Source organism: Myripristis murdjan, chromosome 14 (assembly GCF_902150065.1).
Source record: "Myripristis murdjan chromosome 14, fMyrMur1.1, whole genome shotgun sequence".
In the NCBI taxonomy this organism is placed as follows: Eukaryota; Metazoa; Chordata; class Actinopteri; order Holocentriformes; family Holocentridae; genus Myripristis; species Myripristis murdjan.
Window position 1 is genome coordinate 23,689,420 of NC_043993.1, and position 20,326 is coordinate 23,709,745.

Here is a 20,326-nt window from a genome sequence, read left to right on the forward strand (position 1 = left end):
AAAAGCAGTAGGGTTTCAGTGCTATGGTCTTGAATCTACTATTAATAATAAACCAGGTGCAAATACAGATGGGTTAAAGACCCCAGAGGACTTGAACTTCTAAATATAACTTCAAAGTCCAAGTGAGGTTTAAACCAAATGGGAATGTTAAAGACTGAAAACTACCAGGGTCAAAAGTTCAATGGACATGTTCAAAGATTAGGATTTGATAAAATTTTAATAGTAGGAGACAGGTTCCAAATCTTGCATTCGTGAAAAACTGCTGTCCATATGTTAAAAATGCAACCGTAGATAGGCCCTGTTGGCATGCACCAATCACTGCTTAACTTTTGATTAATGTGGAGGATTTGTGCAGCCTCATATGGGCTGTCACTGCTGAGTGTGTGTGCCTGAATACCAGTGGTGACTAAGGCTGACTGAGGTATCTGATATTGGAGAATGACTGTTCAGGCACACAGATTTTACTTCAGTTTTTATAAGTTGGGTGGCATCTTAATTCTAAAATGCACTATGACTAAATACATATAAACACATTTGATAGTTTTCTTTTATTTAGACAACCCAAATAAAAGGCACATAAAACATTGCGCATGTTTATGTAATAATTTGACAAACATACATTTAAAAAATGTAGGAATGTTTGACCTTTCTGCTAATCAGAAAGCCTAGCCTCTCAATATATACAAAATTACCATTGTTAATGTTCTAATACAAAAGATTTATAAAAAGGTTATTTTATCTTTCACATCTATTGTAACTACCATATCCTTGGAACTAAAATAGTTTTATACAAAGATATACATTCAACTGCCTTCACAAGGGTCCTGGAATTTCCAATCCAAATTATTTTTTCCTTAAAAATAAAGAGATGTTCAATTCCACAAGAAATGTTCAGTTTATCACATTATTAATGTATCAAATTTGGCAAACAGGCTATCATAGTGTATTCTTATGTAAATGCATAAGGACAAAAAAAAGCTACACTAGTATTTTGTTTGAAACAAAACTTGGGAAAACGACAAACATGCATATTGCATTTTTCAGTACACAATGATTCAACTCAAAGAGCTGCAACACTGTCAAGATAACATGGCATTCACTAAAAAAATAGTTATGATTCGACAGCTTCAGTGTTTTGGGGCATGCAACTTTTGTCTCATCCCATTACTGTAATGGGCAAAAACTTGCATGTCATCAATAACTTTTGATGCCGCAATGTCACTGACTGATTCAGGCAGGCCGGAATATCTATTTACTGTGGTATCATCGCATTCATCAGTTGCATTACTTACTAAATATTCATTAGTGTTTTCTCAATACATCCACAAACTCATTGAGATCTCAGCTGCATAACTATCCAGCCTTAGACTCAACTGGACTTGTAATGAAATGTAAAAAGGTACAGTAATGTATATCATTACCGAAAACATAATTTAAATGGACGGCTACTTTTAAAAATCGATAATTCATGGACCCCTAGTCTCTAATGGCCTTCTAGCCAATTGTTTTAACAAAAATGCCAAATGATTTATGACGTATTTACAAAATAACATGGAAAACTCCAGGATCAAGGTACATGGGAAATAGAGTCAATTGAAAAGGAAATTAAACTGTTTGTAATGGACTTTTCTGAGAGTTTCCTGAGTGGAGGGTCCATAGGATCATGTTGGGGTTATCACAGATAAATGATGATAAAACAAAACTGTGTATTGAAGATTCAAACAGATCTATAATCAGTCACCATCATGATGACAATAGTAACCCAAAAACAAGGCCAAGCTATTCTGTCTTTGCGCCGCTAGATGGCCCTCAAGTGTGTGGGCTGGTTATCCTACACACTTCAGTAGACTCCAATTTGATTTTTGATAATACTGCTGTTCACCTATAAGCAGGATATGCTTTCAGTGCAAGACTCATTCCATTTTCACATCATGGAGAAATGAACACTACAAATAGGCATATTAAAAAACCAAAACAAACAACAAAACAGACCTTTGCCATCCCATACAAAAAGAAAAAAGAAAGGTACAAATATTTAATAGTCAACGGGACAGTGGCAAAATATCCACTTAAATGAAAAAAGCACAAATTAAAATGCGGATGTGAAAAAATATTAATATGACAACTGTACAAGTTAGTCACTGTACCTCAAGAGCATAATTTTCTATCTGTAAAAAAAGAGAAAAACTATAGCACTTTGAAAAAATATCCTTCCATGCAAGTGGAAGCTGCTGTCCCTTTTACTAGACTCATCTCCTATGACATTAAATAGTGATTAGCAGGCTATAGTTTAAAAAAGAAAAGAAAAGAAAAAAAGAACAACATACAAGTAACACCCAAAGCTTTGCAAGAGAACTTGTGAAACATTAAAACCAGCAATTCATACTTATTGCTTAAGTTTTCTTTCTCAGCTTACAAAGATAAAGGTGTGTTTTCCTAAGAAGTCCCTCGAGGGACTTGAGGAGGATCTCCTTTCCTTTCATTCATCAAACCCCAACTGTCATGATACAAGAAAGAAACAAACAAAAAAAAAAATCACAGTCTCGTCACCCATTAATTCACTACATCTATGTTTTACAGTTCTCCTGATTAGAAGATAAATCCTACCTGATTTCTACACAACTGCTCTGCCTCTCATGTCAGTGATGTAACATTAGCTGGGATGCAGCTGAGCTGGGACTTGGGGAGCTCCGACCCCGTTCACACAGCTCACGTAAAATGTTCACTTCAGTGTTTCGTGAAGCAAACGGGGCTTTAGGGGGGAGAAAGGGCTGGGCTCGAGGTGCAAATGATGAGGACACAAGTCTTTTACTTCATTTTCCCTTTCTTTCTGACCAGTTCGTAGCAGTCTTCCTCTTTACCAGGGTGGGGAAGAAGGTAAGACCTGGGACAGAAAAGGCATACTTTCCATCGGCCTCATGGCGATGTTGAGGGGCCCGGCTATATTCATAGGCATGGGAGTGGTTATTGCGACGGGGTGGGCGATGTTCATGGGCGCCGTGGCGGGGATGTTGACTGAGGCGATGTTGACGGGCCCGGTGATGGTGACCGGATGCTGGAGGCTGACCGGAGACGTGATGTTGACCGTGTTGGTGGTAATGTTCATTTGCGCTGCTATGGTGACAGGGTTGTTGCTGGAATTGCCCCGGTTCATCGCCGTGGTGACGGGGGCAGAAACGGTCACAGGTGTGGCTGAGGCAGAGTTGCAGACCTCGTTACCATCTAGAAAAACAGCAAACACAAGAGGGAGTGTTACACAGGGTTCACACAGTCTCCCGAGAGTAAAATTTGAGCCCTTTTCAAGCACTTTCAAAGTACCTACACCAAAATATACAGACTCTTTCGGCCTTTATCATCTAAATTGCAACACTGTGAAAAATACAGCTTACAGAATTCCATTATACCCACACCAATCAGTTATTAATTAATTAACATATTAACTTTGAGTGCTTATTTAATGCTACTAATTTCTAAGTATGGGACTGTTTCAAATATTAAAAGATTTTTTATATGAGTAATTATGTAGATGAAACACCAAATTATGTTGAAAATTGAGTATGTTTCAAGGAGTATATCTGAATTCAGGCATATTCTAAACCTTGAAAACATAATGGTTGAAATGAGTGAATTACCAAACTTACAAGATTTTGTATGAACCCAGGTTACAGTTTTGATGTGCTCTCCCAATGCAACTTGGATAACCAACACTCATTTTGGACATAAGGTTATATTTAGTTAACCATAGGAGGGAAGGGAGAAGGATACTGTTTTTACACTGAGGGATTACTTAGGAAAAGATGACAGCTAAATAGACTTTTAAGTTAATTAAATGATCATTCTTACTAGGCTGTAATGCATCTTAAGATTTTTATCACTGCTGGAGGATTGTCTCAAATGTAAGCCAAGACTTGAAAATACAACTTTAAACAGAATTACCAATAGCCAGACATAAAATTTCCTTATTTCAGTTTGATTGTGGGTGTTTTTGTAAGAATCTGCCACTTCAGTGTAGAAGCATTCCTAACATTGATTTTTTTTTTGTTACATAATGTGAGTCATTTTCAGTCTGGACAATTAAAATCCTGCATCCTGCTAATTCTAATGCAAATGCTATTCAATAATTGCCATCTATAGTGTTTTTTTTTCTTCAGGAATACATTAGCACCCTGAGCAAACATGCTGCTTGCCAAACTGACAGATTCCCAAACTGGGCATGGACAAAAGTCAAAATATGCAAATGAAGATGCTCCCTTTTTGTTAAGAGGAAACTCAAAAATAAAGATGCCACAATGAATCACACGATTATTGGAGAAGCCTGTTAAAACCCCGAAAAGATGGTAGAACATTCAACTTGCAGACAAAACCAGATTCAGGGTTTAAGGCAGGATATGATATCAGGCTTTTGCTTATGTGGTCATTTATGGCAAGTGCAACTACAGATTCTCTACAGTCAAACAGTGCCATACAGACCTAATAAATCAGCAGTATATATGAATGTGATCAGCTGCATCATGCTGTATTCATATCATAAGGGAATAGCCACAGGATGGACATGACATTCACTTAGTGATATATTTGAGTTCCTTTGTCACCATGAACCTTATGTAAACTACAGACAAAATAACCGAGCAGGTAACTTGTGTTGTACCATGACATATAATCAAAACTTCATGACATGAAGTTTTGATTATATACATTAATGTTGTGATATGACAGGTCTAACCTACCTTTGTTACAGGAGCTGAAGTTGTTCTGTCCATGAGTCTTTAAATGGCTGGTGATGTAGGCTGCACTGAGCATCTTCCCGCAGATGCTACAGGTGACCTTCCCTTCATGTCTGATCATGTGGGAACGAAGTCTGTCTTTGGTGGCAAAAGCAGAGGTACAGGCCTGCAGAGACAAAGCAGGAAAAAAAAAGGTCTTGATACTACAATTTCTAGGGCCACCAACCAGTGTGTTTATGCAGAAGCTGTTGAAGGCAGAGTGTGAATTAAAAGCTGAAGAGTTAGTGTTAAGTGAAATGATGTGTTGTCAGCGATGAGTCTGACAATTGGCAGTACTGACAGTCACTTACCGTTACTTGACATTTGAACGGTCTTTCTGAGGAATGCACATGCTTCACGTGGCAACTCAGGTGGTCAGGCCTGCATGGACAAAAGGGGAAAAAAAAGAAAAGTTTTAATTTTATGACACTGAGCAAAACTACCAAGGAACACTGCTTTCTGTACACCTCAGGGTACAAAAGGCAGCTGGAGAGATTCTATTTGTTAGTGCAGCCATTTTTCAAATTTTATTGTCATTTCTTTCTTTTTTTGTGAGAAGAGCACAGCAAGGGTAATTAGAGATGGATAAACTTTGCTGGGAAATTGGGAAACTCCACACATGATGCATACATCTCTCACTTTCTCTCTCCACCTGGAAAGTCAATCTTTGTACTGTTTTTGTGCAATTCCAGTACTTCTTTAATTAACTGAGAGTGGCACTGGACGATCCTGGTAGAATCATACTAAATTAAGATCAGTGGCCCCCACTACTGCAAAACAGATCATCACTGTTGGTCTGTCTCCCCCTGCTGTTATGCTTATCTTACGTCTTCTATGTCCTATTGCAGGCTATAGCCTAATTTGCAGACTGGACACACCTGGGCCCGGTGCCCCTGCCCTCTATAAGAATATGACTGGCAGTTTCTTTGTTCTCTCTTCTCTTTCTCTGTTCTATTTGCATTCCACAACACATTCAGTCCATCCATTCACTTACTGACTTACTCTGTCACTGATATTTTGCCAATCGTTCCACATGCCCTTATTCTTTGTAGTTTTATTAACCGAATACCCTTAACTCATGCACTGGTGTCCATTTTTTGTCCATGTCTTCCGTTTATGTCGGTTAAATTACACTTATGGTTGCATACTGACATGCTCTCCTTGCATTACTAGTGAGAGGATATGCCGAGGGGTAAAAAGGGTCCGTGGTGGGTTGATTCTTCATGCTCAATTGTGTGTGAATTTGAACTGGTTTTACTTACATGTAGAATACCACGCTTGGTACATTTTCCCACTTTTTTTTCTCAATATTTAGCATTACACTTTTTTTTACTGGGTCCTCACAATGACTGGGAATTGGGAACTGGGAATTTCTAGAATTCTGGTAATCAATGTTAATTGCTACTTAAATCTCATGAAAAACGTATGCATATAAACATAAGCAGACTGAGCCTGTGAACCACAAACTTAATTCAACTGATATGACTAATCTCATGAAGGCAACTAAATTACGGGCAAAGAGCACATCCGCCATCAGTCAAAAAAAAAAATTATTAATTAATTAAAAAAAAAAAAAAAAAAAATTATATATATATATGTACAAGTATGCTGTGCATAGCTAATGATAATGAGACAAAGTAAATAATGGTGTTAGTTATCAACCCATCTTCAAACAGTCATAGTCCTGATATTGTGCTTCAAGTAGGGCTGTCAAAACCATCAATACCTAGATAAATATCGATACTAAACATCTGAAACGGTTCCAGTACTTTTCTCCAACAGTATCAATAACAGTGTTTTCTCTATATGAAGGGTAAACCTTTCCACTCTGCCTGTGCCCCTTCATTAATATGCAATTTCCCCCCTGTGGTATCATAAAGTAATATCGAATAATGACATTTTCTCAGGTATTGTATCAAAGTTAGAAATTCTAGTATTCTGCCAACCCTTGCTTTAAGGTAAAAATGACTTCAATTATATTTTTTTAAAATCCCACGTATATTCCCATGGACCTCTCCACTTTGTAGCAGGTTTGATACCTGAGTTTCCTGTTTTCTTGTACTAATTTATGATCAAAATGTAGCTTACATGCACACTAAAATGCACGAAGGCTGGAAGAGGACCCTGACAGCAGCAGCCAGGTGATGTTTATGTGTGACAGATAGTTATGTCATTGCACATTCTGATTTTATTTTATTACTTCGGGGAAAAAAAAAAAATTTTTTTTTTGGTGTTCTAATATTAAAGCTGATGTTCAGCACTTGATCCAAGAAGTCTCTATGTCATACCACAGTCAAAGTAAATAGATTACAGAGGAAAACACACACTGTTCCTACAAATATCCATATACCAGTTATGGAGTTGTTTGTATAGCGATGGTTACAGAACACAGATGAACACAGCTACTCCCCTTTTGACCTTTACAGTGAAACTCCGGCATTCACAAATCCTGCTTGGCACAGATCCCTGTATGTCAGCTTGTTAGTTCTAGTGACGCTGTGAGCTGAATCATGTTAGAAACGCCATAATGGAATGAGTAAGGGCAACAGCACTGGCAGCTGCTCCTGAACCGGAAAGTTTCACGCTGCCGTTTTTTCCCCTTTTCATTTTTTTTCTTTCTTTCTTTTTTCACATAAATGAGAAGTGTCAAGTAGAATCTTCTCAGTGGTGCCACGAACCGGAATGTCTTTTTTTTTCTGGCCCACTGAGGAGAAGGACAGACTCCAGACAGTGCCTGCCTGCAGAACTGACTGAGAGGCAGTGACTCAGTGCCCTGTTATTCAGTCCCCATTCTCACTTTCCAGTATGCTGATGAATCTCTACCCCACGTCACCGTGTTGGAAGCCTGCCTAAAACGACCGAAACAGCAAAGTGCTAATGTTAGGGCTTGGCCAGAGTTCACCCAGTTTACTTCTGTATGAGCAACAGCAATGCCAGTAAACTCCCCACAATGTCATATTCCAGTGAACTAACTGTCTACACAAAGAACCCAATGTTAATGTGTGGACTATTTTTTCTTTATTCATCCCGCAAGTGAATGCCCTGACTAATCACACGTACCTGAAGAGGTGAGTAGATCATACAGTAGTGTAAAAGCTGGAAAAATCATGTCTATGGTGCTACGCTGTGACTGAATGAGTCAACACCAGGCGTGGAACCATTCACTTAAGTGGTGGGCTGGAAAATACCCCAGTATTGGAGGGTCACGGTTAGGTATGCTTTTGGTGCAACACGTTACAAGCTTCAGTGCTGGTTGTTGCATTCTTCATTTGATTACATAAATAAATGAATAGCTCCATAAAGAAATAAACAAACAAACAAACAAAAATTACCTCTGACTTAACATACCAAAAAATAGAAAATACATGTTGATGAATAATTATCAGCATGGTTACACACTATATTATAAAATAAATTTGAAACATTATGACACCCTAACCCTAATCCTGATTTGCCTCTGAGTCAATGATGGTAGATTGGTAGAAGGCCATACAGTCACCATCATATTTTATGTTAAGGCACTTTAATACTATAATACATTTAAGAATGACAAGAGGATTTTCTCTTAAGAAATGATGATGAGTTACGCCAAGATTTCAGTGAGCACGTTTACATGCACACCATATTCCTGTATTATTCAGAACATCTGCAATATTCTGGTTGCGCACGTGTCATGTAAACACGCACCGAACCCGATTAAGGTCATATTCCAGTAGGAGAGAATTCCGAATAAGACTCCTGGAATATGCCTGTTCCAACCGGAATATTGTGCCATGTAAACACTTTAATTGGAAAATGCCCCGCACTGGAATATTCAGTTACGTCTGCGCATGCGCGATTCACAATGAATCCTGTGGCGTCTTTGTTGCTATGGTTACTGCAAGCGGGGGGAACGTCATGGCGAACAGCAGCAAGAGCCAGGAGACTGCAGTCTGCCTTCAGCTAATGAAAGACTTAAATATCATGGAGTACAGTTGTCCCTCGCTATAACGCGGTTCACCTTTCGCAGCCTTGCAGTTTCGCGGATTTTTTTTAGTGCAATTTTGCTTTTTTTTTTTACTGGACTTATTTTTCTACGAAGGTTTGAACTTTGAGAGTGTTTATACACTTTTCTCAGACAGGCATTAACATTTTCTCACTTTTCTCTCTTGTTTAAAGTGTGTAGTGAGGGGTTTTACAGCCTTAAAACAACTATAATAATTGTAAAAAATAAAGATGACTACTTCGCGGATTTCACCTATTGCGGGTTATTTTTAGAACGTAACTCCTGAGATTAACGAGGGACCACTGTATATCGATGGGAGAAAACACAGAAATAGCAACAGAAGAAGAAGAAGACTTCTTCTTCTGTATTTCTGGCAGACCAGACGCCTATATGCGTACTGCTGCCCCCCGCAGCTGAGTGTCGCATTACGTAAGAGAGTGGAATACGCCGAAACACGGGAATATGCCAAGTAACTTATAAATGGAATATTCCAGTTGCCGCAGCGCAGTTATCTTAACCAGAATAATTGACCCGAATCGGAATTTGGTGTGCATGTAAACGTAGTCAGTATCACACTTCGTGTGTACGGCAGCCTGCATGAATTGAGCTTTGCAAATGTCACCGCTTGTTAGTTAATCATTGACTGAACAGTGTAGAACCAGTCCAATTGTAACAACAAAAAATATTCTGAAACAACTGCTAGTTTACATCTAATGAGGAAAGTTTTAGATTTAGAGATTGAAACTACATTTCAAATGCCTGGAGGGGCAGTCAGTGTGATGTTAAATAGGTAGACTAAGTTTTGTGCAAAATGTATTGGGCAATGCTAAGGACAACAAGAAGGGGCACAATGGATTTATACCACCATCTCAATAGTTATATGAACACTGGACAGTGGAGAAATATGAAAACTCTGTTGCCAGCAATCAAAAAGCTATTTACTCTTTTGCAAGCTAAATTCCCAACAACAAATTTTCCCAGCACCAAAAAGGCATAAGATTGGCACAATCAAGATATTAAAGGATTTTCATTTTTGCCCTCATCCAGTACTGATAATTCAAATTCTGTACAGTCCTGAATTTAAGCAAGTGAGCAAAGACCAATACGTTCTCAATGGATTGATATATTAGTTGCACCACCTGCAGAACAGGTACTTGTGTTAAATGTTGAGCTTACCTGGAAAAGCCTTTCCCACACACAGAGCACACGTAGGGCTTGTGGACTCCCCCATCATGAGAGCGAACATGGTAGGTCATACGGTCCTTCCTTTTAAAACGCTGCTGGCAGATGGGGCACTCGAAGGGCTTCTCATCTGAATGGGACAGCTTATGTCTGTTCAGGTGGTAGACATCACGAAAGGCCTTGCCGCACATCTCACAGCCGTGGTTTTTCTTGACGGGTTTGGCTGGCTTCTTGGCAGCGTTTGGCTGCGGCACATTGCCCATCGCGGACGGGGTCATGATACTTGTGCCTGAGGAGATGGAAGTGGTTGCTGTGGTGAGAATACCTGTGACCGTGGAGACGTAGGAGGGGTTGGCGCTGTTTTCTCGCGGCATGGTGGAGATCATGGGCACCATGGTGGGGGCTGTCTGAGCAGTCTTCTTGGGCCGTGACACCATCTTGATGCCCGTGTGGCAGGACTCATGGCGTCGCAAGTGGTAGCTATCACGGAAGGCCTTGTTGCAGTAGCCGCAGATGAAGGGAGTTTTGCTCTTGTGTTCCTTCTTTATCACAGGCACTGGTGGCCGCACACCCCCTCCGCTCGCCACATTGTCTTTAAGGAGATCGGCAGCACTTACAGGGGGCTTCTGGTCCACGGGAATGGGCAGGACTGGCTTCTGATCAACTTGCTCAGTTCCTGCGTTAAGGAGTGGCAGCAGACTGTTCTGAGCCACCTGGTGCTGGTGGTGGAGGGCTTCATTGGCCTGCTGCTGACACACACACACACACACACACACACACACACACACACACACACACACACGCACAAATGTTTTGGTGGGTCAAAAGTTATATCTCATTTAAGTGCAACTTATCCACTCATAATATATTAAGTGAAAAAAACTCATATTATTCTTATTCAGTCTCATTAGATTGCTTAAACAGATATGGATACATACAGAGGATTGCATGGTGACTGGACTTCTATGTAGTCTGCACACAGGCTAGTTATAGTGCACATATCACCAATGTAGGGGAAAGATTGGAGAAAAAGCAATGAAGACACTGATTTAAACAACAGTCAGTGTCCATTTTCAAACTATTGTGACCTGATAAAATCTGATCCCCTGAATGATTTCAAAAATCATGTCAAACAGTCAAGTCTTATGATAGCCATGTTAACAATAATGTTATTTAGCTAAATGATTTTCAGACTACTAAAAAGACAAAGTGGATGAGGGAGAAGGGAAAATACGTTCTAGTGTTGAAAGTTGCATAAACTAGGCTGTTTCCCAAACAAAGGTGATTCATGAACCTGAACACATAACACTCTTAGCCTACTTGCTCTTTATTATTACAAAAATCCAATAGCATGAGCTAAGATATACTGCAGAAACGTGCAACTTGACTAACAATACTGATTTAATGCGAGCGATAAGACATTACTGCATCCATGACAATGAAGGGTGAACATTTATTAATGTTGCATAAATGTCAGTCCAAAATAGGCCTGGATTAGTATATAGTATAGTATATAGGGAAGTATAGTGTACACCAAATATTGGGTGGTAGAAAAAAAAATTAATTTCAACCTAAGACAGCATGAATCCTTCACTTTGCATGAGGCTGTCAAATCCAATCCCTGTAAAAGGATTAACCTTCTGCAAAAATGTTAATGACACCTGTGTCAGTGGTTGAAAAGTTAGTCTGGAGTTCACTCCATACTGAATCACAGTGATGTCTGGGTAGCAACCTATTTGAAGTTTCATAAGAACAAGAAGCGTTATTGGTTAGTAACAGCAGGAGAAATTGACACCGGATATTTCATTAATGAGGTAAATGCATGGCGTGCCACTGATGCAGAAGAATCAAAATCTGCTGGATGAAAAATGATCCCATCATGATAGTGCTGATTCATCATGTGACTGCAAAGCATGCTTGCCAAATTAAAGGCAGGGTAGAGTGCAGTTCAAGTCTGAACAGCAGGGCACAAGCTCAGTTAAACAGGAGGAGGCAAGGTGTTTTCCACTGCAGTTCAGTAAAACACTTAAGTCCACACAGGCACCACAAAAAAACACACACACACACACACACACACACACACACACACACACACACACACACACACACACACACACACACACACACACACACACACACACACACAGCATGACTAGACAACAAGGATCAGAAATTAGCTTTTCTGTCGTGATTACATTGCCTCCAACATGCACAATTATCTGGTCTTTTGCTGGTTCAAACCACAGCCCACTATCACCACAACACAATGGGGAAGACGTGGTTTGGTACAATTAGTAGTAGCAACCGCAGGAAATCGCTGAGTGGGGTTTCACTCACATATGCTCATCTAGCTGTGTGACTAGGGACGTCAAATGCAATTTGTATGTCTTGCCACAGCCATGATCCAAAACAAAATCAGGAAATATTTCCAAGAGTGCTTGCTAAAATAATTTGGCAGTTTCAACTGAAAATCACTCATGGCGTTGCCAAGCAGTCAGACTGGGCAGGTTCCCTGCTGAGGGAGAAGGTTAGTGACGTCAAACTGTCAAGCAACCCACATTCATTGACATAAGGAGATAAGCACACGCAGAGCTGCAAATACTGTGTCTGCAGGGATGGATATTAATAGGAACTGATCAATTCAGATTAATTCAGATTCCTCAGTGATTTTGGCTGGACTTACAGCTTGAAACTAAGGTAACATGAGGAAAGAAATCTGCTTATAGGCTAACAATATATTTCTTAAGCACTCTTTTTGAAAAGTCCAACATAGTTTGTGAAAATGAACACACCCAACTGTTCTAAATGTGCAGTCCATGTACTGATACAGATAGAAGGCTCTGAAGCTATTCAATCTTAAAATCCCACCCCAATATTACAAGTGAGATCACATTTACAACTATTCATTCCCTGATAAAGTGGACACAGTTAAGACAACTGTGTTGTCTTCCACAAGCACAAAAGGGTAAGGTGAAATGGTTGACCTTTCCCTTTGAGGTTCAATCATCCATCCAAGAGGGCAAGCCAAGAAAAGAGTTGCAAGACGAGGAGGCAGAGGAGAGAGAAGAAAAATGAACCACACAATGTCCTCCTTATGTCATCTACCCTATTGTGAGAGACACAAATCCGAGCAGTGATGCACTCGGGACTCAGCAGGGGATCTTTGTATACACATCTTCACTGATTTGGCTCATCTATTCATGGGAAAGAGACATTGTTTATCCACACACCAGTCAGCTAAACTAGCTGTCATTCCCTCGTACCCGATGGGACCTGGGAACTCAATGAGAATGCCACCAAGCCCACCCAGCCATTTGTCTGAGCACCTGCTCGCACTCACCACCTTCCAGGATTAGTCATCATCATGCCAATACAAGCCAGACTGTTGGCACACCAGGGGTGGGGGTGCTCTGTGTTTGGGTGTGTGTGTGGGTGGGGGGGTTCCAGCCAGGAACCCTCTTTGTAAAGCTTGTGTACAGCAGACGTGGCAACTACAGACAGCACGGCCCTATACAGAGGTGCAGGGCCTGAAGGCTGCTGTGCCTTCATGCAGCTCTGACCATTTTGACACAAATGTGCTCTGACAACTGGGGTCGTTCCCTCATAAATAACATCAAAATGGAGGGAGTGGTGTCCTGATGGCTCCACGGGCCATTGTAGATATGAGCTACACTCATGGCCTGTGTCACGGTATGCACTGTCCCTCTTCCATCTTTGCTGTCACTCTCCACTGCTTGGCTAGTAAAGCAAATCCCCAATTGTTACATAAAAGTAAAATAAAAAAAAAAAATTGAAAATCAGAATGGCAGGCAGGAAAGGAGGTAACACTGGTGCCAAAAACAGCAAAACATAGCCTAACAGTCAATGATTTAGATTTTCAATGGAGGGGGAAAAAAATACAATTTCCTTGTTGTGCAAGACACAAACTTGTGCTAGTCAGTTCACCAGTTTTGTTTACCAGCTATCAGTCAACTACTTTTTATACATTTTATTTACCAGTCTGCTGGGTTAACAAGAGTTCTCACAAGTTCTCTTATACAAAGTTAAAAGCCTTTTGACGGTTTCTCACAGCCATCACATAAACACCGCAAGGATCCTGATAATTCACTAGTTGATGCTGTGGAATTTAAGCAGAGGTATTACAAATCTGGCAACAGTGATTAACATTTTGAAAAGAGATGATATTTTTAAAATATTACTCTTGCACATGGGATTCCTGGACAGGGTCATATACAAAGGGGTTATTTTGGCCTTTCCTAAGCTCTTTACCATGCCCTCCTGTTGCCAGCAACATTAAAATCAATGAGCAAAACCCTCCAGAGGTGAGAGGCGTTAAGCATGAGTCATACAGCAACCCACTGCAAGTATTCCTGTCAGGAACAGGGAACTGATACAAACAGTTGGAGATGTACGATTGTTTAAGATCCATAAAAATTATATCCCTACGAGCAAAAACAGCTCTCCTGTTGCAAGGAAACACCTCTGGACTGTAGCCCTAAACTAAGACTGGATTAAGGCAGTTTGTCCAACAAAACATTCAAATGCAATAAAGCCAGTAATGACAGACATTCTTTCCTGTAAACTGCAATCTAGTTGTCATGATATAACAATTCTTATTTTGACACCAAAGCCATGTTTTGTATTGCAATTTCATAAATTTTCCACAATTTATGAGCAATATCTATTTAAAAAAGTAAGTTAAGGACATACTATTGCCATATTTTTTTTTTTTTTTTTTTTTTTTTACATCAATGCTATGTTATCAAATAATTTTTATATAAATATACACCCATGTCATCAGTCTAAATCACAAGGTGGGGCTGTAAAAGAGAAGAGCATCTCATCCCCGTAACTGAGATGTCCTAAATATCCTGTATTTTTGCATCAATGACATCCTGATGTTGGGTATGGATACTACACACTGGCAATCTCCACACGAAGGAAAGGACTAATTTAAACTTAAGCTAAATATAACGCTTGCTTCTAAAAGCAATGAATGCGTGGTCATCCAGACAACGCTGCCCTCTCCAATCACAGACTAGCTGGTTTCCTAGACATAAATGTTGTGTGTGCAGTTTACTGAGATACTGAAATCCTGAAAAATTCAAATGTTTATGTCTTACTGTGATTTACAAAATATCAGATACTAGGACAGTAACATTAACGATAATATTTGGTACCATATTAGCTGATTTTTTAAACACTGCTCTGAAATCCTCTTCTTATATGCAAATGCAATTAGATGACATGACATAGTATGGGAACATACCTCTGTGGTATTCATCTATTAGTTTGTGTGGACTATTGTGACACAGTGATGTATGGTAATAATATAGCTATATTTTTATGCTTCTGAGGACATACTTGGAAACTGTATGATAATTTAACAAAAAATAAACTGCTACAATTGTCCTCACTGAAATATTTGGTAAGCATCTTTGAGAGACTATGAAAGTATGTCAGATTATACACAAATAACATTTTAAGGATCACTGAGAACAAACGATGCATGGCTACAGAAATGAGGGTTCAAAGTGGATTTTCGAAGGCCCAAACAATAATTTAATAATTTTGGAATGAACCTGGTGAAAACATACTTTGTGATGATGTTAGTCATACAAACTGCATCATATTCATACATCGAAGGTGGACGACATTCATTGTACAATTCAATCTGTTACTAAAAGGCCAATATTGGACAAACTGATGTACCAATACCAGTCTAACTTAAGCAGAAATAATGTCAACATCATGCTATTGTAGCTGGCTGCTGAACACACGACATGGGCAAGGGATAGCCACTGACTTGTTTAAACAGGTGTCCTGATAACATACATTCAGAGGTTCCAATAAACACTACTGAACCTTCCAGACCAGGATGTGGTATTGTTGCCGACGTTATTAAAAGAAAAATTGTACTCTTGCAGCCTCCTATGCTCAGCACCATGTGATGTTCAACACATTCCAGGAGTTTTGTGATGAGTGGTTTTACTTTGTTGGTGTTTGATGTTCAATACAGCTCAAACACATTTTGCTATCAAAAACCACTGTAACTGCGCTGGACATTTCAATTTGACTATGTTTGGCCAGTTTATCCACTGAGCTAAGACAAATGGTGCGCCAAATCACAAAAACAGCACAGTTAACAATAGCTATTTTTAAAGAGTGTTGATAAGTTTAAGGGCTGATTCTTCTTTTAAAAAGGTAGGTATTTTCGATATTTAATCTTGGTAAATCTTATCTATCTAAGTATAGCTGGCTAACCTGTTGAATGTCATCTGCTTGTTGTGGTCATCAGGATGCTTGTCAGCCAAACAGTTTGGCAAGTTAGTGTTACCGCCACCTTTATGTTGAAATGTCACATTGAATGCATAATCAACACTGTTTATACAGTTTTTTTGTTTGCTGTTTGGCCATCTTGGCCTGCATAGTGAGCCAGTGAGTCTCTCTTTGGGCTGGTTTTAGAAAAGAAGTGCAGACAGAAAGATTATGTTCTCACTTTTTCACTTCGGTTTTAACCATCTCACATTGCTAATGTAGGCTATTCCTCCACATCCAGAGCCAAATGATGATGATGATGATGATGATGATGATAAGGAAAAAGTAGAAGAAGACAAAGAAGAAGAAGAAACATCTAATATTCAACCATGTTCAATATTAGAGGCAAAAAGTTCTTTGATGCACCTTACTTGTCAGATGAAAAAGTTTGGGTACTTTTCTAAATGTCACAGCTACACTGAAGCAGAAAAATAAAGAAATATTTCAGTTTGACTTTCACTCAAGTTAATGAAAAAGAAATCAACACACATTAGACATATATCTACTAAAAGCAAGCAGACTGATCAGTGACCTAAAAGCATCCATATTCCAAAATTTAAATTAGGCAAACTTTAATGTATCTAAACTTTTGGCTCAGGCTGACTGTTGGTGCAGAATGGAAGCAAGAACCTTACAGTTATGTAAAGGACAATTATGGTTTATGAAGTCTGCCCATATAATTGCACCTCTTATCTGCACTAAACACAGAACTGCACTTCATTTTCCTTCTCTCAGACAAGTATCCATAGAAGACAAAAAAAAATCAGTGCCAGTCTGAATGTGAAAACTCACTACACTAAAGTTTCTCTCCTGTTGTTGTGTTTAAATATATTGTGCCCTTCATCCAAAATAAAAAGGTGTGATGATGCCATCAGCTATAAATACACCAAAACACAGACAATTTGATCAGACTGGTTGATGCAATACTTAACCCTCTAAATAAAAGTCATTAAAAATTAAATTTAAAATAGAGGCCAAGCACAGGACTCCAAACATGCAACAGCTGCAATGACCATGCTGATTTATGGAGAAGACATTACCAAGACTTTTTGCTGCCTACACCAACCAATCAACAGAAGTACAAGCATGCACAATTACATTCTCCTCTGAAATCCGCAAAATACCAAGCAACTAAAAATGTTAAGATGTTTGTGCTGACTCTTTGTGCTTCAGTATACATGGAAAAAAAGAAAAACATATTGCGATTGCCACTCTCACAGCAAAGCATGCCAAATACAGCAAACGACAGCGCCAGTGCAGCTTTTTCAGGAGGGACTGATGCTAAAAGGTGTGATTTCACCATTACAAGCCCCGCAACCAGTGTCACACAATGCTGAAAGAGTTTAAAACAACTGGCTGCTATCAAGGGCCATAAAGAAGTATCCGTAACTTTGTTAGAGATATAAATACCTTGAAGTACCATTCACATTTTTGTCGCTAGTAGTCTGGAGTACTAGTTTTGCCTCAGATACAGAAGTGGCAATGTTAACAACGGAAGATTTATGTTAGTTTCATCTTGTTTTTTTTTCTTTTCACCCCCACGCCTCTTTTCAGCAGCGTCTTAGCTGAGAAACCTCAAACCTCGCTACCATGAATATTCTAATTCCCTCCGACACTTTCACTGACACTAGTCTAACTTCTCCACTGTTTGATCTTCACTGCTTCTCCTGTGACGATTGCTCCAACAGGCGGTAATGACAGGACACAGGAGAAATCCCTCCATTTGTCTCCCCTCCTCATTCCATCTCAATGCTCCCTCTCACCAATAGTCTGACACAATTAATTAGTGCTACCTACTGTATAAACGCTAAGTTAGATTTTATAAGAACTTTTCAACAAACGCTTTGTACCTATGGCCGATCCCTGATACACAGTCCTTCTCTTAACCAATAATACAATCATAGGCTTTTAATGAAAACAGTAGCTATTATATTACGCCTGTGCTTCACTTGATAAAAAAAAAAAAAAAAACTCAGTAAACTTGTAGCTTTTGAACATGTCCGTTTTGATGAATAAAAACTAAAATGGAAATGTCTTTCTGTATGAAAGTATGAGTTATAAAAATACAATACTGCAGTTTTATTTTATTTACACAATGACAATAAAGGGTTCTAATTCTAATTCTAATACGTCTCTAATATGCAACATATAAGTAGCAATTTCTGTCAGAGGAACTTACTACAATAAGTATCTTGAAGGTTTTGGCTTGATGCAGACTGTAAAAGACAAACTTGAATAATGGCAACAACAAATTCAAGACAATTTTAACATCTTAAAGGCGATTTTAAATGTGAATGCTGATGAACAGCTGCAGAGTTCATTCAAAGACGTTCTTTACATGATGCCTAGACTTCACCCATGCACAATAAACTATAACATACTTTTTTCAAATGTGTAGAAATTTAATACATGACAACAACATAACTAAGATATCTTTGTATCCAAAGGGGGGGGAAAAGAGAGAGAGAAAGAGAGAGAGAGACGACCGTTAAAATTTAATTGTTTGGCGGTAAGATTGGGTTAGTATTCTTGCTTTCCAACCCAGTTTTATTTTAGTTTATTTATTTATTTATTTATCATTTTAACAAATGCCAGTGGCTAGGCCATGGCAAAAAAAAAAAAAAAAAAAAATCCCACTTCTTCAACTGAACAGTATTTCCCTCTCAACACATAATGAAACCACTAAACCGTGACAGATGTCGCAGCTAACGTTACATTCTCCACCGGATGAGTCACTTTCTGTCCGGTTTAATAGTTTGGTCAATTGCGTATGAAGCACGTAATCTCGGATTGCGAACAAATCTGTGCCTTTCGTCGCCAGTATTAGCAAACGTTGTGTGCATAGTTTGAATTCCTTTCCACCACGGTCACCAAAGTAAATAGTTGAGAGCTGCTGGCTGGCTGGCGCTGGTTACCAAATCGTGTAGCTCGGGCAGGCTAGCAAACAGAGCCAATTTAGCTGACCAAGTTTGGTTAACGCAGCTAAAACGTCGTTAGCCAAGTTGGCTAGTGAGGGACAAACCGGCTGAGGAAAGCGGAAAGTTCAACGCTGACTTGCGAATTGGCCGTTAGGTTATCAGCTGCTAATATTTACAAGTGGAGAAACAACTAGCATATGTAACATTTACTCCGTGTACATTAGCGGCGATAGCGAGTGTCAGCTATTAAAATGCTAATGTTAGCTAACGTTACATCTCATTATCAGACGACGAATGATCAAGCCTCCCAGTGAGAAAAAAAAACAGGTTTGTCTCGATTGTAACGGTGCAGTCCAGCCTTAACGTTACTTCATCTAATCCCGCATGTTTTGCTGGCTTTGATTTTGGCAAACAAACTTGGAAATCACTAAAAACAACAGAGTTGTCCGATATTAGTCGAAAATGCGTATCGTTCAGTAAAAATCAGCAGTTTCTTTCAGACATCAAGAGAAGAGAATTGATTTTTTTTCTAGCGTCATGCCCAAGCCTCACAGCTGGAAGCCAGGATTCATATACCATTGTTTTGCTTGGTTAGTTGATCAGAGCATTACACATTTAAATACTCGTTTTACCGCTAAGGTAACCGGTGTAATATTTTTTTCATTGTTTGACGAACTGTCCGACTCTTAAGTTCAAACAGGCAACTTACTTGAAAGAGAAACGTACTCCAGCTCGGCTCCATTTCCACACTTATAAAATTCTGTAGGAAACCTAGAAGAAGCCTACAACAAAGCAACCAAACATGGCAGCTGAAACAACTTCCGGTAACCTCAGGACAGAACCATTTCACCTACAATTTTGGGGGTGTGTTTAAATTTATTCTGTTAAAACATGGGTGTAATGTTTTGCACAACTCAAGAAAAAAACTAATGCGTGCCAGATTTATGACTAATACATTAAACGCCTTTTCAGATAATATATGGGGTATTTATACGATAACACACAACAACAGTGATTTATTTGAATTTATGTACACCCCTACAGATGGTTACTCTGGTTCTGCGAGGGGCATTCATTATAATCGACTACTGTCGCATGTGGGTAGAGTGATTGTGTTAAAGCAACACTGCCCCATTCATTTATTTGTCACAGATTTCGGA

The 20,326-nt window shown here is 39.2% G+C and overlaps 1 protein-coding gene across 2 annotated transcripts; it reads right to left on the reverse strand.

The window, feature by feature from the left end:
• Positions 1-379: 379 nt before the first annotated feature.
• On the reverse strand, positions 380-19,972 carry vezf1a (vascular endothelial zinc finger 1a). Of its 2 annotated transcripts, none has more exons than XM_030069571.1 (5): positions 19,876-19,972; positions 9,925-10,676; positions 5,075-5,144; positions 4,728-4,890; positions 380-3,222 (listed from the first exon to the last, which is right to left on the reverse strand). In XM_030069571.1, exons 1-5 carry the CDS (start codon positions 19,906-19,908, stop codon positions 2,858-2,860), a joined length of 1,383 nt encoding a protein of 460 aa, XP_029925431.1. In that variant the 5' UTR covers positions 19,909-19,972; the 3' UTR covers positions 380-2,857. The 2 variants fall into 2 exon arrangements, with proteins under 2 accessions (XP_029925431.1, XP_029925430.1); XM_030069570.1 differs by having other exon boundaries at positions 9,925-10,679; positions 19,876-19,962.
• Between the last annotated feature and the right edge of the window lie 354 nt (positions 19,973-20,326).

What these genes read in the sequence shown, in the direction of transcription:
- vezf1a (XM_030069570.1), bottom strand. Translation starts at nt 19,908, where the DNA reads ATGGAGCCGAGCTGGAGTACGTTTCTCTTTCAA. An exon ending in GGAGTACGTTTCTCTTTCAA is followed by an intron (nt 10,680 to 19,875) that starts GTAAGTTGCCTG and finishes TGTGTGTGTCAG; the next exon opens with CAGCAGGCCAATGAAGCCCT. An exon ending in CTTCAGCTCCTGTAACAAAG is followed by an intron (nt 3,223 to 4,727) that starts GTAGGTTAGACC and finishes CTGTTTTTCTAG; the next exon opens with ATGGTAACGAGGTCTGCAAC.